We start from the raw sequence: 22,088 nt of genomic DNA, 5'->3' as shown, positions 1-22,088 counted from the left end.
CCATTAATAAGATACTGGATTATGTTGATAAATCCATCCACAAATGTATCTTGAGAAAAAGGGATTTAATATGATGCCACAGTAAATTGATCAATTATTGAAATGAGAAGTAATGTATGTTTCATACAAGCAATGAGGATTCAATCCAATGCATCATTAATTCTGAATTCTCACTAGAAAGTTGATAGCTCAACAATAGGATGAGATTAAGAGAGACCAAGAATTAACCATTTTGTACCCAATGAAGCTTGATGAATCAATTTCAATCATCAGCAACTCCCATTTGCTCTTGTACGCTCCATAGCTTCAATGCTTTGCCTCCCAATGATTTAGAATTAGTAGATTCACTAAATAAGTCCCAAAGATAGACAAATCCTTCAACTTGAAGTGTATCTAGCTCTCTGTAACCTTCAATGATTGGAAATCTGAATGATTGCTAGAGAATCCCCAAATCCAAGTTAATAAAAGCCTCTTTATGCTAATTGATATTCCAATATAACCAATCCTTGCAAGATTCACAAGTAACCTTTTTGTAGATGAGATCTCTAGTTACCTCAAAGAAGTAAAAGCCCTCAATCTTGAAGCATCATTAAAGGAAGTTTAGTGATCACTTGTTGTCCATGCTTCATAATAGAAAATGAAGCTCGAAAAGAGGAGAATTAGGTCAAATCTTGGCTTGAATGAATTGAAGGAGGTTCTAGATTATTCTCATGAGCATTCAAAATCGAATAGAACCTTAAATCAATAACATTTGAGCCAAATTACTCTACTTTCCACAGTCCTCCATATCTAGGGTTTGTGAAGCTTCAAGAGAGGAAGAATACTTGCCTTCAAGATGAGCAATGGCTTCCCTAGCTTGTTGCCATGATGTAGAATGATATTGAGCAAGAGTAGATGCTATTGAATCCTCTAAAAATTAGAGAAGTTGAAGAAATTTATTATTGTACTAAGTGAAATAATCCTTTGAAGTGACTAGAATCCTCGAGTATGTGTAGTAGCAAGGCTTATCATAAGAGTACTTAGGCTCCCCTAAGAGATACAAAGAATGTTTAATCTTCAACTTCAAGACCAAGCCTCGACCTTGTAGATGGCAAAAACAATGCAATCTACCCTGCTCATCAGCATGAATCTCGGGCTTCAATGTTGGCCAAAATGGTGTTCATTATACTCCTTGAGAAGTAAGCTTTCATGCTACAAGGGTTTGGTTGAGAGAAAGGCCATGGCAAAGAGACTAGAAGCTCCAAACATCCATGGAGGCTGAGGCAAAGTTTGGAGAAGAAGGAAAATAATATCTTCCAAAAAGGTAATGAGAATTTCATTCTCCTTTAAAGTCTGGTGACCTATTTTGTCCAAGTCACTACCAAACTTACTTGAAAAGTTAATCACGACCTACTAAAATAACGTAGAGGTCACAATTTTTCCCACAAGCTTCTATAAATACTTTTAGCTGTGGTGTCTTCTAATTGTAGAAGTCATGCAAGTCACTGCTAGTCAAAATCCATGTCATGTACTTGTAGTACCTATCTAAGATAGGATTTTATGATGTAAAATAGGAAAATTGTGTGTGGAAAATGTAGAAATCAAATGGACCAAGAGCCTAAGATCTAGTACCACTTGCAAAGAAAGAGACACAAAGGTGAGAGAAAGATTACAAAGGAGAGATAAATACTAGTTGAGGAGAGAGAAATACTAGAACTAGAGAGAGAAATACAAAAATAAGAGAGAAAGAGAAAAGAGCGAAAGCTGTAGAAGCTGAAGAAGAAGCTTGGAAATGAAGAGGATCTGATATTATTGATTGAATGAATAAAAAATTAATCCTATTACATCTTATACTCATGCCAGTGTGACTAAAATATTTCTCATACTAAAATAAATTATCTATTTTCTCCTTCATTACAAATCTCTCTCTCTCTCTCTCTCTCTCTCTCTCTCTCTCTCTCTCTCTCTCTCTCTCTCTCTCTCTCTCTCTCTCTCTCTCTCTCTCTCTCTCTCTCTCTCTCTCTCTCTCTCTCTCTCTCTCTCTCTCTCTCTCTCTCTCTCTCTCTCTCTCTCTCTCTCTCTACATACATACATACATACATACATACAATAGATAGAAACTAGTTCTTTTATTGAGGTTTTTTTTTTTGGATTCTTGCTCTAACTTCATACATGTGTCCTTAGGAGCCATATCTTAGCCAACTTAGCTTCATGTACTTATACTCAATTTGGTCACTTCCAAAGAGAGTCTCTTGTTGGAATAATGTAGCCTTTAACCCATTGGAGATGACTTCTCTTGGACTTTTGAACTGTATTCAAATGTGCACACTAATTTTCCTACTCTAGAATGTATATAGAGCATGGATGACATGAAGCTAAACCAAGAAAGAAGATTCATACCAATAATACTGACAATTCTAAAAGTAGGTCTGTGTGAATAAAGTAGGTGTGATGTGCTTTTGGGCCTACAATCTCATGGCACTTTGCAATAGAATGGAATGCAACAAAGTGGTTACTTTTATTATAATTTTGTACATCCTACAAATGGTGCTTAATATGCACTTCTTGAAACATGATGTTATACTCAAAGTATAACATGCATTATGATTCACTCTACTAGTGGTGCTTAATATGCAATACTTAAAACATAATGTTATACTCAAAAGTATAATATGCATTATGATTCAATATTTGATGGATTAAGCATCCTTGACGCTTCTTCTGTGATAGTAGATACTATTGGATTTCGAGTGGAACGCTTGGGACTTGGAAATCTCTCTCCAATTCACCAACGTATACACTTCAGTTATTAGCCTTCAGGTACACATTGGCAATCATCTTTTGTTTTCTATAACAACCTTTCAAAGGCGTTAATATTATTCTCACAACATAAAGTACATTGCTTTATGTGATCGTTTTATGTATTATAGATTTCTTGACTATGGATGCATCCAAATCTCAAAAGGGTTTGGCACAGAAAAGAAAGACTTATTCTTCTGTAGCCTCTTTTCTATCTAGAGGCCAAAGTGCTTGTGAAAGACCAAAGGGTTTGGCATTAGAAATTGCCGATGAAAATGTGGGTCAAATGTCAGCAAAAATGCAAATGCTTTTATGATGTAAGAGGGTATGACAATGGATGGGTCAAATGCTATGGAAAATGTAAATGTGAGTATGGGAAATGAGACATAGAATTCTTTCAACATCGATGCTTCCATTAAAAAGGTGAAACGAAAATGCCAGCATCAATCGACTCTTTTGTATCCATGGACATATATATGCAAATCTTTATGCAATGAGAAAAGAGTGAAATACCAATGGTGTCAAGACGCCAACAAAGTGAACACCTATACTCAGGGAGCCTCTCAAAGCATCCAATTGTCAACATTGAATGACCATGCAAGGATATCTAGCTACATTAGTATAGTATGTGCTCGTAATGCCAAGGCAAAGATTGGTAATGATGGCGAAGGACCTATGGATCATGAATTGGATACCATGGTCCATAGTGAACAAAAGCAAATTATATCATGTATGAAATTTGTATATTTTTGTGTATGTGAAGATATACCATTGTAAAAATATCCACAATTATGCTTGTTGCAAAGAGAGCTTTGCACTCCAAATATGACTGCATCAAATGAATATGGATCCTATGTAAATCCAGTTTCAGGAAGAGAAATGATGTTGGCTATGAGGGACCATTTTCAAAAGCAAATGTATGCAAAGATGTGTCCTAGTCCTTTCTTTTCATTGCTCATTGATGAGAGCACTAGCCACACTATGGAAAAGCATCTTATGATCTATGTTTCATATGTCAAAGATGGAGGCAAAGGAAATGCAGTTTGTAGATTTGTGTGGGTGTTGCCAATGGATAATGGAACATTTGAAGCCATGTATAATGCTACACATGCATTTTTCTCAGAAAGTGGTGTAGATATGCAAAACTTAGTTGCTATTGCAATTGATGGAGCTTCAACTATGACAGGGCATAGGACAGGAGTTCAAGCATTGTTGCCACATGTCATGGGTATTCATTGTATTGCCCATTGACAAGCACTTGCAGCAAAAGATGGATTTGTGACACATCCACATGTATTTGCCTTTGTGGATAAGGTTGCAAGCAAAGTATATTCATGGCTAGGAAGATCAACAAACCATCATATGGAACTTTGGAAAATAATGCATGAGTATGACATTATGGACATGAAAATGTTACAAATGCACGCAGTTCTGTGGCTCTAAGGGGCAAAGTGATGGAAAGTTTGTTTAGATCATGCCTACTGTGCTTGAGCAATGGAAAAGACATGAGAAAAAATGGTATGAGTGTGCTACAATGTTTATGGTGCAATTCATCATACACCTCTTAGTAGATGTACTTGTAGAGTTAAACAAACTTAACTCTGAATTTCAAAGGCAAGAGATGGATGTAACATCAATTGGTGCCCTTATTGATCTAACCTTTGAGAAGCCCGATTGGAGATATATACATGTAATGATGACCAATTTGATATTGGTTCAAAGCATCTCTCGGCAGTATTGAATATGACAAAAAATGGGAAGTTGGATTTTGTAAATGCTAATGGTATATCACATACGCATGTATTGAAGTATATTGCAATTTCAAAAGTGTGTAAAAAGAAGAAGAAGAAAGGAGCTAAGAATACAAGTGATTTAGAAAGGGAAGATGAGGACTTGGACTTAAATACAATTCTTCGAGGTGATGGAAATGAGACAGGTTCTCTTTCAAAATGTATTGGTGTTGCACAAGCATATGTGTGAAATGTTTTAAATGCTTTAACTAGTAAATTTGAGGGTCTACCAGTTTTCAATGCATTTAACATATTTAATCCTTCTTTGTATCCCATGGATACTATCGATCAAGACAAAAGGAGCCAAGAATGACTGGAATGACTAATAAACAAACTTAAGGTTGATAGTCAAATAGTTGATATTTGAAGGTGTATGAATGAGTGAGAGGATTTTGTTGGGATGCTATCTGGTGTTGCAAGAAACGAGGGTATGCATGATGCTTGGGAGTTTATAGCAGTACAAAGACTTGGTGGGATTTATATCCAAGGATGATGCATTTATGGCAAACATGCATAGTTATTCTAGCAAGTATAGCCTCATGTGAACAAGGGTTTTCTAGACAAAATCTAATGAAAAGTAACTTGAGGTCTAGCTTATGACTTGTTATAGTGGATGCATTGATGTTATTATCCATTGGCGCACATGATAGCTCACAAATCGATTGGAAAGATGTTTGGGATATTTGGATGGATGCAAAAAATAGAAGGACAATGCCACGAGAATGATCATATGGATTTATCTCCTTACTACTTGTGTTGGCAAATTCATGGAGTGTTTTAGCCTTTCCATTACTTAGATTATTCCTTATGAGAAATGCTTATTGTGGCTCATGTTGGGTTGTTGCATTTTGAATCTATCTTCTTAAGATGGCTTGTTGCAGGTAGTGAAAACTTATTTGTCATATTCTAATTGGGTTGAACATTGATTTCATAGCCTATGAGCTTTCAATTTTTCATTTTTAAAGCCTTAATTAGGGACTTTCCTATGTTACCTGTCATTCACATTTTTTGTTTGTCATTCGACTAACGCAATTTTTCTATCATCTGTCAAGTGAATGGTATTTTGAAAATTTTTCTATCATTAAAAAAAGCAAGGGACCCGTCAAATTTAGGTCTTGCTAGCAATGTGTGGTTTTGGGGGAGGGGGGGGATAGAGTCAACTATATATATATAGGTAATATTACTATTTTGAGTGTGTGAGTTCAAAATGCATCACAAGTTTGTTTTATTTGTAGTTTTTTGAAAATAAATATTTCTCTATAGGTTCTTGGTACGTGTGCCACATCTTACTACTATATTATATTGGTTGTAGGTTTGAAATTAGTTATATGTTTGGAGGTTCGAAATGCCCCGAACCTCCAAAGGGATTTCCAAACCTCCCTTTTTCAATTAAACCCCCCTCCCCTCCCCTCTCTCTCACATATAATCTCTCATTTTCTCTTCCCCCTCCCCTTTTTAATTAAACTTCTCCCTCCCCCCCTCTTTTCTCTCTCATTGTAGGGCCTACTCTCTCTCTCTCTCTCTCTCTCTCTCTCTCTCTCTCTCTCTCTCTCTCTCTCTCTCTCTCTCTCTCTCTCTCTCTCTCTCTCTCTCTCTCTCTCTGTGTGTGTGTGTGTGTGTGTGTGTGTGTGTGTGTGTGTGTGTGTGTGTGTGCTAGATTAAATTTTTTAACTTAAACTTTTTAATTAAATATTTTTAAAAAAATAATTTGAATTTTTTGGGACAATTTTTCACACACTTTGAGAAGGAGATGGAAGAAGAAAGAGAAGGATTTAAAAAAAGAATGAGAAAAAAACAAAGAGAGGGGGAAAATAGAAAATAGATGTCTTTTTTAAATTAAACCTTTTTTTAATATAGTTTTTGACTTAGAGAGAGAGAGAGAGAGAGAGAGAGAGAAAGAGGAAATATATAATTTGAAAGAGAGAGAGAACAGTGGAGAGAAAGAGAAAGAGAAAAATAGAGAGAAAAGAGAGCGAGAGAAAAAAACTTGAAAGAGAGGAAAAGAAAAATGTGAGAGAGAGAGAGAGAGAGAGAGAGTGAGAGTGAGAGTGAGAGAGAGAGAGTGAGAGAGAGAGAGAGAGAGAAACTGAGAGAAAGATACAAAGAGAGCAAAAAAGAAAGAAGAGGAGAGAGAGGAAGAGAGGAAACAAAGAGAAAGATAATTATAGAGAGAGAATATAAAATTTAAGAGGCAAAGAAAGAGGAAAAGAGAGACGAGAGGGAGGAGAAGAAAAGGGGGGAGAGAGAGAGAGAGAGAGAGAGAAGAAAAGCAAGGAGAGAAAAGAAGAGAGAATTTAAACACTGAGAGAATTATAGAGAGAGGAGAGATAAATGTTAAAAGAAAGAGCAAAAAAAATTAAAGAATGAATGAAAAGAAGAAAAAAAAAGGAAAAAAAGAAGGGAGAGAAGAAAAGTGGGGAGAGAGAGAGAGAGAGAGAGAGAGAGAGGAAGAAGAAAAGAGGAAGAGAGATGGGAAAAAGAGAAAAGATAAGTCTTTTTAAATTTAAATATTTTTTGAAAGAGGGGGGAAGGGAGAGAGAAGGAGAGAGGAGGGAAAGAGAGAGAAAATAAAATTTTTAAAAAAGAGAGAGAGGGAGAAGAAAAAAAGAAAAATTAAGAGAAAGGGGAGGAGAAGAAAAAGGGCGAGAGAGAAAGTATGAACATAAAAAGAATTATATATAAAAAAAGATAAAATTTACATACTTCAAGAGGCTGAGAGGGGAAAGAAAGTGAAAGAAGAAGAGAGAGAGAGGAACATGGGGAGAGAATTATAGAGGAAAGGTAATATTTAAAAATAGAAGAAAAAATAGAGGAAAGAGAGAAGGAAAAGAGAGAGAGAGAGAGAATAGTATAAATAGAAAGAATAATAGAGGAAATATAAAATTCAAAAGGGAGCGATAATTTTTTTTTAATGAATAGAAGAAAAAAAAGAGAGGAGAGAGGAGCGGCCTAGCGTTTTATTGCACGAAGCGCATGCAAAACACTAGTAGGATTTATCAAGTTTGATTATATGTCCAATTAAAGAATTAGAGCTGTATAAAATCCAAATATAGAAACCAAAGATCAAAAAGTCTCAAAAGGCCTCAAGTGTGTTGCACTCAAAGCCTATGCACATACATGAGCCACAATGATGGAGGTGTAACGTTCCTGCCTATCGGTTATCCATGCATGTTTTTAGCGGTCAAGAGACGAATCTAAGCAATGCTGCCTGGCACTCTAATGGAATGTTACGGGGTTTGTCGCCTAGGTCTTCTCAAGTCCACCTTGCAATGGAACATTCGCGGTCGAAACCATTGGGATTGACGTGAAATTTGGGTTCCTAGTGGTCAAGGTCTCCTGACAACATTCTAGCGTCGAGTCCTGGATATCCTACTTTACACAGAGACACCCAAGTCGAAGCATATCCATGCCGCACTTGGTTTAAAGAGAATGGGAAATGAGAGGGATGCGTCGCTCAATCTCTCTACCCGTAGGGCATAGTCCCATTCTGGTCCCCTAAAACATCATGAATCGGGGTTTTAACCTAACAACTTCTAAGGGTCAGACGTCGATAAAACCTTGTGAGAAGCCTCCTAGTTCTCTGGGACCACCCTGTCGTAAGACGGACCCGTCGGGGGTTCCGCCCACCCGCTTTCCTCAATAAGCGTTCTTTAGTTATTTAATTAGATCCTACCACATTTATGTGTGACATTTAAAATCAGCTTCCTTGATTAAGTGGCCTTTTAGGAAACAGGGTTTATTCGCTACCCATACAGGAGAAATTATATATCCCTTCTGCCCTACAAAAGTAGCTAGTCCAAATCACATGGCACCACAATTTCCATCCTTTATTTAGAATAGGATCTTCCAACGCACAGATGTTGGGGCCACGGAGATCTTCAACTTCATTCTAAACTTGGCAAGGAGTATCCAAGGACCCACAAGCTACCTAGGAGTGAAATATTATTCCCGTGGTTGGCCTTTTCACCACTCGACCTTTGACCCATGAATCGAGCAGTACCCTTTTTGGGTCGATCCATGGTGCGATCATGGAGGTGATCCACCCATGCAAAGAACCTTTTCTTAATTAATTCATTTAAGAATCACGCACAATCAAGGCAATCAGTCCTAATATCATCTTCCAAGAAAACATTCATTTATCCCCATTGCAATTTGTCATCACAGAAACACAAGCACTTATAATAATCGTCCAAATGACAATCCAACAATCAGTTGAATGTAAAAGCATTTAGGATGTTATTTGATCAACCAACAAAACCAATTGTATTTTTCCAAACAATGCAAGAATAAATGCGATAACATTTCCATCCGCATATTCGCTCTCCCCCTTGGGATCTAAGGGTGATACTATGTAAAATCTTACTTAACACTCCCTTCCTTCGGCTAAGGCATATGTTAAGGTCTCATACAACTATAAAATATGTAAGTTCTATTGATCACTTACATTGATCGGCAACCCAACCTTCTTTCTAACAAGTATAAAAGTATCGGTCTTTCCTTTGACTTAGGGCTTCCTAATCCTTGACCTCTCCACTTGCCTTTGAGGCCTGGAGTTGTTATTTGTATCTAGCCTCGCTCTGAATCGGATTGATGAAACTAGTAATTAACAAACAGATCTCGAGGCATCTTAGTTTTAATCCTTATGGTCATTGTTTGTACTAACTATGCACATCATCAAGATCCCAACTACCAAACTTGAGCTATCAGTTCATGATATTAGCAAGAGCTTGGGCAAAGATCTAGAGTTTCTAAAATGAATTTCCTTTAGGCTAAATTGCTTACCATGTAATCCGTCAGGTGTGCAAGCTATAACATATCCCTTCAATGTGGCGAAAACATACCTATTAATTTGCAAGAAGAGGGAGTTGACAATACCTTATGCTATGTATAAATTTATCGCATAGCATCTAGGTGCAATTTACTTCTCTTGATACATGCATTTTGAAAACATCTTTCGAATATTTGAGATTAAATTTATCATTTTCAATTAACTATTCTCATGTGGTATAGTAGGGGACCTAATGTAACCCCTACGAGAATCAAAGCAAGCATCTAACAACTTGAAAATGTATTACTTATATCCGGTACCGTATTTGTATTAACAATGATACCCTCGCCTAAAGCTTCGTTGCTAGTTTTAGGATTGCCACCCACATACGACATTCTTTGCTTGGGGGACCATTCTCGATCTTCCTCTCTTTGTGAACCATATATTAATCAATCACATATCATTACAAAGGTTTGCTCTGATACCAATTGTAATGTGTCTGCCTATCGACTGTCTAGGCACGTTTTTAGTGGTCCATCGAGAGATGAATCTAAGAAATGTTGCATGACACTCTCATGGAATGTTACAAGGTTTGTCACCTAGGTTTTCTGGAGTTTGGGGAACATTCGCGGTTGAACCCAGTGGGATCGAATTGAAATTTGGGTTCCTAATGGTCAAGGTCTCCTGACAACATTCTAGCATCAGATCTTAAATATCCTCTTTACGCAGAGATATCCAAGCCGAAGCAAATCCATGCAGCACTTGATTCAAAGAGAATGGAAAACGAGAGGAATGTGTTGCTCAACCTCTTTACCCGTAGGGCATAGTCCCATTCCGATCCTCTAAAATGGTATGAATCAGGGTTCTAACCTAATAATTTCTAAGGGTCGGATGTCGATAAAACCCTATGAGAAGCCTCCCAGTTCTCTGAGACCACCCTACCGTAAGGCGGACCCATTGGGAGTTCCTCCCACCCGCTTTCCTCAATAGGCATTCTTTAGTTATTTAATTAGGATAGCAAGAGCTTGGGCAAAGATCTAGAGTTTCTAAAATGAATTTCCTTTAGGCTAGATTGCTTACCATGCAAACCGTCAGTGTATAAGCTACAATACATCCCTTCCATGTGATGAAAACATACCTATTAATTTGCAAGAAGAGGGAGTTGACAATACCTTGGAACCTTATGTGATGTTTATACTATGTATGAATTTATCGCATAGCATCTAGGTGCAATTTACTTCTCTTGATACATATATTTTGAAAACTCAATCTTTCGAATATTTGAGATGAAAGTCGTCCTTTTCAATGAACTATTCTCATATGGTGTAGTAGGGGACCTAATGTAACCCATGGTTGAAGGATGAAGGAGATGGGGGAGAGGAAGAGATTTTTTATAGAGAGTGTCTTTTAGGGTTTAGAGTTGGTGAGGAAGGAAAAAGGGGAAGGAGAGAACAAGAGAGAGTGTTTTAGGGTTTAGAGTTGATGATGAAGGAAAAGAAGGAAGGAAAGAATGAGAGAGAGTGAATGAGAAAGAGAATGAGTGTATGTACTAGAAGATTGAAAAAAACTCAGATAACAAAGCACGAACACAGAAGTGGCAGAAATACTTGAAGAATTCAAAGATGTAATGCCAGCCGAGCTACCCAAGGGTCTACCACCCAGGCGAGATGTGGATCACAAGATGAGTTGATCCCAGGGCCTGCCCCACCAGCCCGAGCTCCCTATCGCATGAACCACACCAAGCTCATGGAATTGAAGAAGCAACTATATGAACTAGAAGAACAAGGGTTCATTCGCCCTAGCAAATCCCCCTTTGGTGCCCCAGTGTTATTTGTAAAGAAGAAGGATAGGGGACTTAGACTCTGTGTAGATTATAGGGCCCTTAACAAAATCACCATAAAAAACAAATACCCCATCCCCCTAGTGGAAGACCTCTTAGATAGATTGCACAGGGCCAAGTACTTTAGCCGTATTGATCTTAGATCAGGATACCACCAAATCCACATAGCCGAAGAAGATATCCCAAAAACAACCTTCCGCACCCGATATGGTCGTTTTGAGTGGTTAGTACTAGGATTCGGCCTAAGCAATGGGCCAGGCACATTTTGTGGCCTCATGGATGGAGTCTTTAAACCGGAGATAGATATCTTTGTCATTATCTACATAGATGACCTCCTAGTCTACAGCAAAACCTTAGAAGAGCACAAGCAACACTTACGCCGAGTTTTTGAGAAACTACGACAGCATTAGTTATATGCCAAGCCTGAAAAATGTGAGTTCGTAGTGAAAGAGTTGGAGTTCTTAGGCTTTATTGTAGGAGCAGATGGAATCAAAGTGGATCCTAAGAAAGTCGAAGCTGTCCAAAGATGGCCGGTACTGAAAACTGTAAGAGAAGTGCGGGAGTTCCTCGACTTCACAGTATTTTGCCGAAGATTCATCAAAGATTACAGCCTCATTCATCACTGCCCCCCTCTCCCACCTCACCAAAGAAGATCACTCTTTTACATGGGGGAACGCGCAACAGGAAGCCTTTGAGCAAATGAAGAAGTACATGAGCCAAACTCCCATCCTAAGGGTGCCAAATTTCATCAAACCCTTTGAAATTTCTACAGATGCATCCGACTACGGCATAGAAGGTGTACTGGTACAGGAAGGTCACCCCATTGCTTATGAGTCCAAGAAATTTACCAATGCTGAAACAAGGTGGAGCACACATGAGAAGGAAATGTTGGCAGTCATCCACTGCCTCAGAAAATGGAAGCACTATGTTCAAGACAAGCATACAATAGTCTTCACTGACAATATCTCCCTCAAATACTTCCAATCTCAACCCAAGTTATCGGCAAAGCAAGCCCGCTGGCTAGACTTTCTAGCAGAATTCGACCTGGAGATTAAGCACAAGCCGGCTCCACTAACAAGATAGCAGATGCCTTAAGTCGGAAAGCTGACTTGAAAGCTGTTAGTGTGGACAGCAACAACTTCATAGAACTAGTCAAAGAGGCCCTAGAGCAAGACCAAGAAATGCACAAGATAATCAGAGATGTGGAAGCAGAGAAGACCCCATATGGAATGTACACCTTAGAGGAGGATATCCTAATTTTAGGCAAGAGATTGTATATCCCCAACAATTTAGAGTTGAAAAAACTCATCCTGCATGAGATACATGATGGCAAAATTGGAGGCCACAAAGGGCAAAGCAAAACCTTGGAGGCCCTTAGGAAGCAGTTCTTTTGGCCGAATATGAAGAAAGAAGTAATAGACTACATCAAAACTTGCCCCACTTGCCGACTGGTCAAAGCACCACGATCAAGACCAGCAGGACTACTACAACCATTACCGGTACCCAACCGCCCATGGGATGTCATCAGCATGAATTTCATTGTAGAACTACCGGAGTCCCATGGGTACACAATCATCTTTGCAGTGGTGGACTATTTTTCCAAACAGGCCCACTTCATCCCGGCCAAACCACCACTAAATGCCAAGGAGGTAGCACGCCTCTTCTTCACACATGTATTCAAACTTCATGGCTTACCACTGGCCATAGTATCAGATAGAGATGGAAGATTCATGAGCGACATGTGGAATGAACTTTTCAAGACACTAGAAACACAATTGAGATTCTCATCATCCTTCCACCCGGAGACAGATGGACAGACAGAACAAGTCAACCAAGGCATCGAAGACTATCTCCGGAGCTATGCCCGAGTGGACCAGAAAGATTGGGCCTTGTACCTTGATGTCTTGGAATTCCACTATAATAGCTCCATCCACTCGGCAACGGGGTACACCCCCTTTGAGTTAGCCACAAGAAAAGAAGTCATTACCCCACTGGCCCTAGCATCCGGAGCAGCCAAAGCAGAAGATCAAGATGTAGAAGAGTTTCTAAAGAAATAGAGAGACCGAAATGCAACAGCTAAGCAAAGCCTCGAGCAGAGCAAGATCACCATGACCAAGCAAGCCAACAAGAAGAGAAAGGCTGTACTATTCGCCAAAGGAAACATGGTCCTAGTCAACTCTAAGAATATGTCACTTTCCAAAAACATGACTCCCAAGTTCAATCACCGCTACTATGGACCCTACCGAATCACTCAAATGCTGAACGAAGTCGCCTACAAACTGGACCTGCCAGACAATGTGTGTTCATAATGTGTTTCATGCTCGTCTTCTGCGCACATCCTATCCAAACAACCAATGGGGACGGTGCATACCAATGCTCCATTCCAACAGTCCCTTCGAAGTAGAAGCATTCCTCCGATGCCGAGAACAAAGAGGCTTCTCCGAATACCTCACCAAGTGGCGCGGGCGTCCACTCAAGGAGGCCACTTGGATCTCAAAAGTGGAGGCCCGCGAACGCGGAAAAGATGCATTCGCCCTTTGGCTCGACCCTTCCAACGACCCTTGAGCCTCTCCAGAAAACCAAAACAATGTGGTTCCAATCATAGACCCCAACGTGCCTCCACTCGTCAAATGTAATTGAGTCGAGGGTGGACCCGCATGGTAACAATCATCAATAACTCCAAAAACAAAAGCCCCAATAGTCCAGTCTAGATGGGCAGACACTGACCAGCTTGCTAGAAAAGACTGTGTTAAGATCCCCAAGTCCTAGTGCAGCAGACACTGGCCAATCTGATAGTATAGACTGTGTTAAGACCACGCGGTCCCCTTAGACCGACAGACACTGACCAGTTTGCTAGGAAAAGCTGTGTTAAGACCCCGGATGAGTCAAATAACAAACGCTTCCCTTAGATTGTTCAGGACAGCAATCCAATAAGCGCGGGCAAGTGTAAGGGCTTTGTAGCTATACCATGCCGTTGCTACCAAATGCACCTATATAGAGAGTACTAGTGACTCAAAGCCCTACCTTGTTTCCACACTACGTGTGATTCCCTATACCCAGTCGTGAACCCTCTTATGTGCGGCATCACGAGGGTGTAATCTGGGATGTGTCTATGTTGTCCCGCTTTTTGGATTGAATAATACAAGAGTATACCTTGAGCTCATATATCGTGTTATTTTTCTATGCCGTGTTGAGTGCGTAACGAGTGCAGGTTTATCACGAGAGAGAGAGAGAATTTATAATGGGAGAGATAGGGGAGATGATATGGGGTGGTGGTGGTGTTGTCAACCCATCCACCACTTGTCAGCGTGGTGCATGGTGACATGTATTCTCAACCCCCCAATGGCCGACAGTTCTGTTGAGATGGGGGGGTGGTTATTTCACGAGGATTAGAATCAAACTTTTGATGAACAATGGTGGCTCAATTACCCATTTGGGCATTACATGGGAACCACAATATTTGGTTAAATATAAGCCACCCCTTCAAAGGAGAGAGGAGATTCAGCAAAGTATCATAGAAAGCAAGTCTTACCATAGTGATACCCCTTAAACACACCTTTTTCCCCATTAGTTGTATGGGGCTAACAAAGTTGGAACTCAATGTGAGGGGATCTTAAGCGACAAATCATTGCCACGTAGGCAAAAGACAACTTGCCCTCTACCATGGTAGCTCTGTGCGTGGTCTATCGAGCTTTCGGTACACAGAAATAGACCCTTTCAAAAGAACCAACAAGATGATAGGAGAGAGTCCCCAGAGAAACACAATCGGATGTGGGGGATCCTTACAGCATTGTGATTTTCTCCCTAAATCCGGGTTAAGGCTTTTGATGGTTCCTGTAAACCGGAGAGTCTCCTCAACTGCAATAATCAATCCTTTCATTCCACAGCCACCCCTGACAATTGTGATTTAAGATTGCTGACACTGTTATCATTGTTAACCATGAGGCTCTTCTCAACTGCAATAATCAATCTCTTCATTCCACAGCCACCCCCCCTAACAATTGTGATTTTAGGCTGCTGCTGACACTGTTATCATTTTCTAGTCCTAGGTGTTGAGATACATGGAAAGGATTTGGAGACGGATATTTAGCCTAAATATTCAGTGAGGTCAAATGAGAGCACATTACAAAGAGAATCCATTTTCATTCCAGGGCACAAAACATGTACATGCTGGTTCTGGAGAGAACAAATATCACAGGATACTTCTACCACTAGAATGCAGCATTCCACCAGAGTTATCATTGTCACGTTATCGAGCTTAGAACTCTTAAGAAATTGACTAAATGAAATGTGACCAAAGCCTGAAAACCTCCAAAGCCCTAAAATCCTCCAAAGCCTGCACCTATTTAGCCCCGCAGGTGCAATACCACGTATATGGGCTGTCAGCTGCACCCACCCTCAATATTTGAGGAAGTATTTTCTGCCAGAAGTTTTTTTAAGGTTCATACATCCTACCAGGACTCCTCACCTACCACAAGTGCACACAAAAAAATTGAATGTCATAGTTTTGAAACTCCAAGCAACCGACAATCAGCTTCTGATGGTAGCAGCATCGGCCAGAAGATGCTTTAAAGGAAATGGGAAATCGACTCCTGGCAAGGGAGTTGTTTTTAACTACATAGCACAGATAAACACAAACTTTTCCTCACGGTTATCAGAAAGGGCTCTGGTGGACCAGTAGTGAAGAATCTTCCCACGTCTCGTAGGGTTTCGGTGAGTGTGGGAACCGTTGAGTTTCTATGCACACTACATGGAAAGGAAAGGAGCCCATAGCTGACCTCTTCTATCAGCACAAAAGCTTTAACTAAGCTTCTAATTGCAAAGTCCCATTTCAACCAAATAACAAGAGTAAAGCACTCTGATGTTTGCACAAGGACTCTGCACGTAGATGCAGACTGACAGTCCTTGTGATTTCAAAGCTATCATACAATATTTCTCACTAGAAAAGCAATACCTAAAATCAAGACTCTTCAGAAGTCCTGATATTCGCCTGTATAAATTAGAATGAAAAAAATAATAGTAGCAAGTGAAGAACGATTAGTTTGTAAAAACCACTTTCAATCTTGTTTTTTATAACCTTCTCTTCATCACAAGCATGAGAAACACCCCATAGAATCATGCTTCTGTTCCAAAAGACGCATTTGAAGGAGAAAGGCGTGCAAATTTGAAGGAGAGACGCATGAAAAGTTATAGCAGTTTAAATCTACAGATGTTCCTAAAACATCCTACAGATGGGCATGCAGGGACAAATAAGGCCAGGCTAATTCACAAAATTGCGCATTAGTTTTGGCCACCGACACCTCCTTACAATATTTACAGAGGCCTTGTGAACCAGCTCATGACTGTTAACATAATAACCGGCATGAGCCAGCAAAATTGGAAGCCAAAGTGGAATTGAAGATGTACAATATTTGTATTGTGCAAAGGAAGAGGAAGGTGCCTTGCTTCATCCAGCTCTGCACAATACTCTGCCAATAAATATCTTTCTAGAGGAAGCTACAGCCTAAGACGACATTGGCACGGTCATAAATACTGCAGTTAATAGATAGGTCCTCTATGCATATATAAGACCAGAGGACAGATACATCAGAAGAAAAGCAGCTTCCTCATCATCTTTTGCAAACACTCTTCTTAGAGGTTGTTTCTCTGACGTCACAGGTCTGCTCAATTCAGATCTAGGCGAAGCCCCTGGTACAATTGAGGGAGACTGCAAATTCCATGTTAGCCAACCTTCCCGGCCTGTCCGAGCTAGATCTTTGTGAGAGAGAGGATCTCTCACATGGCCTGCAGTGACGTTTCTCACCTTTGCTTTAGACCACACGCTTCTCTTCTGCTGTTGATACGTTGCTTCAGTAACTGCAAGTTGAGTGCTGCAGCCCCGGTTCCACTCTGCTTCAATCTCAGACAACATCTCTTGCTTTCGCTTCAGGGGCCTAGGCATTGCTTTGTCAGTGGTCATACCAGCAACCGTAGAGTTAAGAACCTCATGCCCATCACTTAGTCCTGAACTTCTCTTGGCCTTCTTGAAGCGAATGCCACATGCATTGCACAGTGACTGCAAAAACAATATAGGTTAACATATTGCGAACATGTGAGAGCAACTAGACAGGACAACCGGGCAGATCTGGTCAGAAAAAGAAGAAAATTAAACATACCTTAGGACCATGTGGCCCACTTCTCCAGAGCGGAGTTTTGGTAGTTCCACACAGGGAACACGTTCTTATGACACTGTTGCGAGCAAGATTCACATCCGCACAGCTGAGTTCAGATTTGGCAGCTATGGAATCCTCGTTCGGGTCAACCTTAGACCTTCCACAAGGACCTGCGGACGAATGAGGCACATCAGGCATCGATCCATTGTCATGTACCTTCCTCTTAGGCTGCCAACACCTCGTCTCGCCCGTCGGAAGAGTCGCGTGTTGACTCAGTACAGTAGAATAAGTAATAGGTCTTCCCAACTCAAGACTACTATCTCTGACAGTAGGGGTATTAACTTGCTCACTGCTGTCATCACTGTTCTCTGTTGTTAAACTGTGATTATCTAACCGAAGATTTTGAGAAAGCTGTGTGTGATTACGCCTCTGTGACAACAAAACAGAAAACATGTTAGCGCGAAAAACCTGCAAGCATGCATCTATGAAGACGCAGCCAGGATCCTGATTAGGCAACTGATAAGGCAACTAGACTAACCTCGGTAGGAGAGGCCACATTGGACAGGGAATCCTCACGTAAGGAGGAGACGTCTCGGTCACTACTGTAGCTGCAACTACTTACTGTGTCGCCTGCCTTCGCAGATGCATGTTCATCCTCACCGCGATCAGAACTTAGACAGCGTGCCTTATGCAGCACAGGAGGCGAGCCACAACGGGAAGATGAAGGAGACAAGGAGCCAGATCTGAGAGGGGCCTTGAAGACATTGAGATCAGGCCCCGCATCCTCATCTTTCCTGCCATCAGACGAAACGTTTGGAGAAGAAGGCCTAGACGAGCGGTAGGAGTGATCCAGGCGTAGGAGAGGAGGGCTAAGAGATTCCGCACAAGTGATCAGGCTGGTCTGCCTACCGGAGAAAGATGGTCCATTGTACGTCCCGGCGCAAGCCACCAGCGGACGCACAAGCAGACCCGTGGGAGATGCTCCTGTAACGGACGTTCTATTACTAGGGGTGCTGGAGCTTACAGGGCTGTGCTTTCCATCCGCAGCTACACGGTTGCTTCTATTCTCGCACGTCTGGTTCTCCTTTTGCGTCTGCAGGAGCCATACCTTCTTGAAATGGCTATGGCCGCAAACCCTAGAGAGGTGAGGAGGCTGCTGCAACATGATGTTGTTTCCCAAGGACTAATGACTTGATATTAATCTTAAATGAGGCTAGCGTCAAACGGACATATGGGATCGGAGGAAGTGGTTAAGAAATCCCCATTTGATCTGCAATGACGAGGCCTGGCATGACTGGAGTGAGATGAAATGGAGGCGCGCTCAAAGCTGCTCTTTGCCAGCTCTAGTTTTCTCCTGCGCGAGAACTGGAGCCCTGTCCTCATGTCAAAGGTCGGCGAGTAAGCTCGAACTCTCTGCGAGGACGGAGAAGAAATCTTGACAATGCCACTGCAAAGATCACGCCTTCGATACGAAGAACGACTGCAGACGGCCTTAAACAACAGGATGAAGGGGCTGCAGCCCGAAAGAGACAATGCCAGAGTCTCAAGGAAGGTCGATCGGTGATGTCACGGCGACCAGCACAGAGCTCTGCGTGGAAACCCTAGGAGCGTGTGGAGGAAGGTGTTTCTGGAGTTGGGAGTGGAAGAAGACGAGGAGAGGACTCGGGAGGTAGGTAAGTGAGGAGAAAGGGGTGGGGGGAGAGCGGCTATGGCGGTGGAGACAGGAAAAGAGAACCGGAGTAGTCTGGAGAGGGAGAGCGAGAAGAAGAAAGAGGTAGAGAGAGGTTTAGTATAAAGGCCGCCCGCCAAATTTGGCGGCGCTTCCTGAAGCTTGTCGCACAAGAAAACCCTTCCGCTTTTAACTGGCAGACAAACAGCAACGGCACGGAGCTTATTGCCCGCCGGGTAATTAAAACCCTTCCCGATAGCCTGGTCACCTGGAGGCTGGTGCCTCATCTTGCTGCTGCACACGTCCTCGCCGGATGATCGAAACCGTCCAACTGTAGGGAGCAGCACCTCATCGCGGCCGTCCATCCGTGCATCTGCTGAGAGCGCCCTTTTATCCAGCGGATAGAAAACTCTGGGAACCTACGTGTTTCTTTTTCTTCCAACGGTTCTATTTTTAGTCAGAGACTGACTATTTTGGCCAAAAGCTGGCCGTAAGGGCGGGGGCCGCTAAAAACGCCTCCAAATTTGGGGGCAGTGGTAATCCTTCCAAAAAGATTCACGAGACCCCAAACAACCCAAAAAAAAAAATCACACACACACATTAAAAAAATCTTTAGAAAATAAATTGCGCTTTAAATAGCAATTTTCGTAGCTGTGCCATGGCGGCGCCTTGCAACCAGCCCATCAGACTGTTAGCTGTGGCCCCATCCTGGCCGTCCGTTTCCCCGCTGAGCCCCCCTCAGCCGTCGATGGGCCCTCTTTCTCCTCCTCAGCCGTCCACTTCCAATCTTCGATCGAACGGTCCCTAGGCCTTAGCCAACCACAGCCCTTGCTTTTAGGGTTCCACCTTTTTGGGGCCATTCTCTACCCCATAGCTTGATATTTTTCTTTCCATTGCCCTAACAACCGTGTCACGCGGGCGTATCGCCGATCTTGCGAATTCATCGTAGAGGCGTTTCTCACACAAGCCACAGTTTACAAGTTTACCAAGAATCTAGGAATTGTGCATTCACTATCAACCATACCTCAAAGAGGAATAGTTTGCAAAGCAGGGCATAGTTTTCACACAAGGCACAGTTCACAAGTTTACCGAGAATCTAGAAATTGTGCATTCACAAGCAAGGTATAGTTTTCTGTGTGAATGCCAAAATGAGAAGTCAATAAATGCACGAGGCCATGGCCACAGTTTATGTGCGAACGCCCTCATACATACTTGGCATTCTTATCACGAGAGCTCTACCACATCGATGATATTGATGAGATAGGGGAATGTTCGCTTGTAACATGTATGATAATGCTTATAGCAATCGAGTTTTTATTTGTCTCCAACAATGATCTTGTTACAACTTACACTAATTAGATTCCTTGCTAATTTCTATTAATGTTATCCATAGAAGTCTTACTTTCACAAACACTCAAACCTTTGAGCCCACATCCTCACATTTATGCACCCCAACTTTTAACCCCTAGGGCACCATGACCTTTGAGACAAGAATGGTAGTAGTCTCTTTCGTCTCACTAATTATACATCCCTCATCCATGATTTTTTTTTTTGCTATGTCTTAACACCATGGTAAGCCTACCTCATCCAAATCCATGTGATGAGCTAAGCACGATGTGTAACAACCAGTCCAATCAACAACCACAAACATCACCGAAGCACTGGATTGATTCAAATCTTGCAAGGAATAAGAAGCTAGGGGACAAACTCATAAAATAGAATGTGGTAGGCATTCCTATGTGTGTACTTTGGTTCATGTGTCAATGTTCTATAGCACATCAATGTGTTATTACAAGGAGCCTTTTCATCTTATACCAACATTTTCTCTCACTTATAAATGCAAGCTAGTTGCTCTCGGCTTTGGGACAAATGAGTCGCATAGAGTATGCTAGTTCTCTAATTTAGTTGCATTAAGGCATTCAATGATCTGCAAACGTTATAGAAGATTAGACACGTCCTCCATTTTGCAACCATATATCCCAATTCAAAGCAACATGTGAACACACCCTCAAAGATTTTACTGGAAAGATGCTTTGTAACATAAACATGACCTTAAAAGGCACATGCATGCCTTTATTTTACCCTACAATCCTTTTAAAACCCTTCACGAGACTTTGAACCTTGGACTTAAGCCTTAACAATTGTTTTCTCCTATACTTTCACACTTATCCATGCCACTTGTTGCATATCCCTCGACAGGAGTGTTGACTATTGACCATCTTCTAGGCTTTTCTCAAACAATGTTTTTGTGAAAAAATTTATTTATCACCACACGAGAGTTTATAGTCTTATTTCTTTGTTCTCACTTGCCCAAACATAACACGAGTGCCCAACTAGTATATTGATCTAGATCTTTACAAAAGGAAATTGCTTGTCTACCAACATGAATTGCATAATGGCAAAGCAAAGAGAAGTACAATGCACAAACTTTTGCTACAATGCCATTGAGCTTTTTTTACACATGGGGACTTTTATCACATTTTATACTATCCATGTAAATCTTGTGAATTATAAAGCCTAAGGCACGTATGGTTTGTGGTTTTAGTTAGAGCAAGTTTCTTTCCCTTACCCTATAAGACCATAAATAGCTTTACATGCTACACCTTAAGTACACCCTTTAAGCACGCTAAAGTGGCCCTAGCAACTTATAATACATGTGCATTATATGTTATGCACATGAGCCTACTTTTTGTTGAGCTCATAAGACAAACCTAATGTGACATCAACTTTTTGTTAATGAGCAAACATTACCATAACATCAAGAAAAATAGTTGTTTTTAGTAGTAATGAGAGGCAAGTAGCCACGTGTTACTCACCATGTGGTTAACCAACAAAGTGGAATTTTGTTTACTTACGGGAGTTTGTAAAAGAATGGCTATGCATTTGCAATGTGTGCCAAACAACTCCTTCTTCGTAGTTCAATGAAGGTCCTTTCACCTTACCTTGTTACTAATGTGCACAAGGTTTTAGCGTGACTATAGAATGCAACCAATGATTTAGCGCTAAATGTGCCCACTCAACTTTTATGTAGTTGAATCTACAACTAGGATTGGTCAAGCATCCTTTCACATAAAAAGAGTGGAAGAGAATG

The 22,088-nt window shown here is 41.1% G+C and overlaps 1 protein-coding gene across 1 annotated transcript; it reads right to left on the bottom strand.

Annotated features, from left to right (window-relative positions):
• Nucleotides 1-16,278: 16,278 nt before the first annotated feature.
• LOC148022009 (uncharacterized) lies at nucleotides 16,279-19,103 on the bottom strand. The gene is made up of 3 exons (XM_087697572.1): nucleotides 17,867-19,103; nucleotides 17,332-17,757; nucleotides 16,279-17,231 (listed from the first exon to the last, which is right to left on the bottom strand). The coding sequence occupies exons 1-3, from the start codon at nucleotides 18,491-18,493 to the stop codon at nucleotides 16,731-16,733; spliced, it is 1,554 nt and encodes a 517-aa protein (XP_087553698.1). The 5' UTR covers nucleotides 18,494-19,103; the 3' UTR covers nucleotides 16,279-16,730.
• Between the last annotated feature and the right edge of the window lie 2,985 nt (nucleotides 19,104-22,088).

The sequence above is a fragment of the Lygodium microphyllum genome, chromosome 17, assembly GCF_053477565.2.
Source record: "Lygodium microphyllum isolate KBCC chromosome 17, Lygodium_microphyllum_v1.1.10, whole genome shotgun sequence".
Taxonomy (NCBI): Eukaryota; Viridiplantae; Streptophyta; class Polypodiopsida; order Schizaeales; family Lygodiaceae; genus Lygodium; species Lygodium microphyllum.
This window is presented reverse-complemented; position numbering and strand designations above follow the sequence as displayed.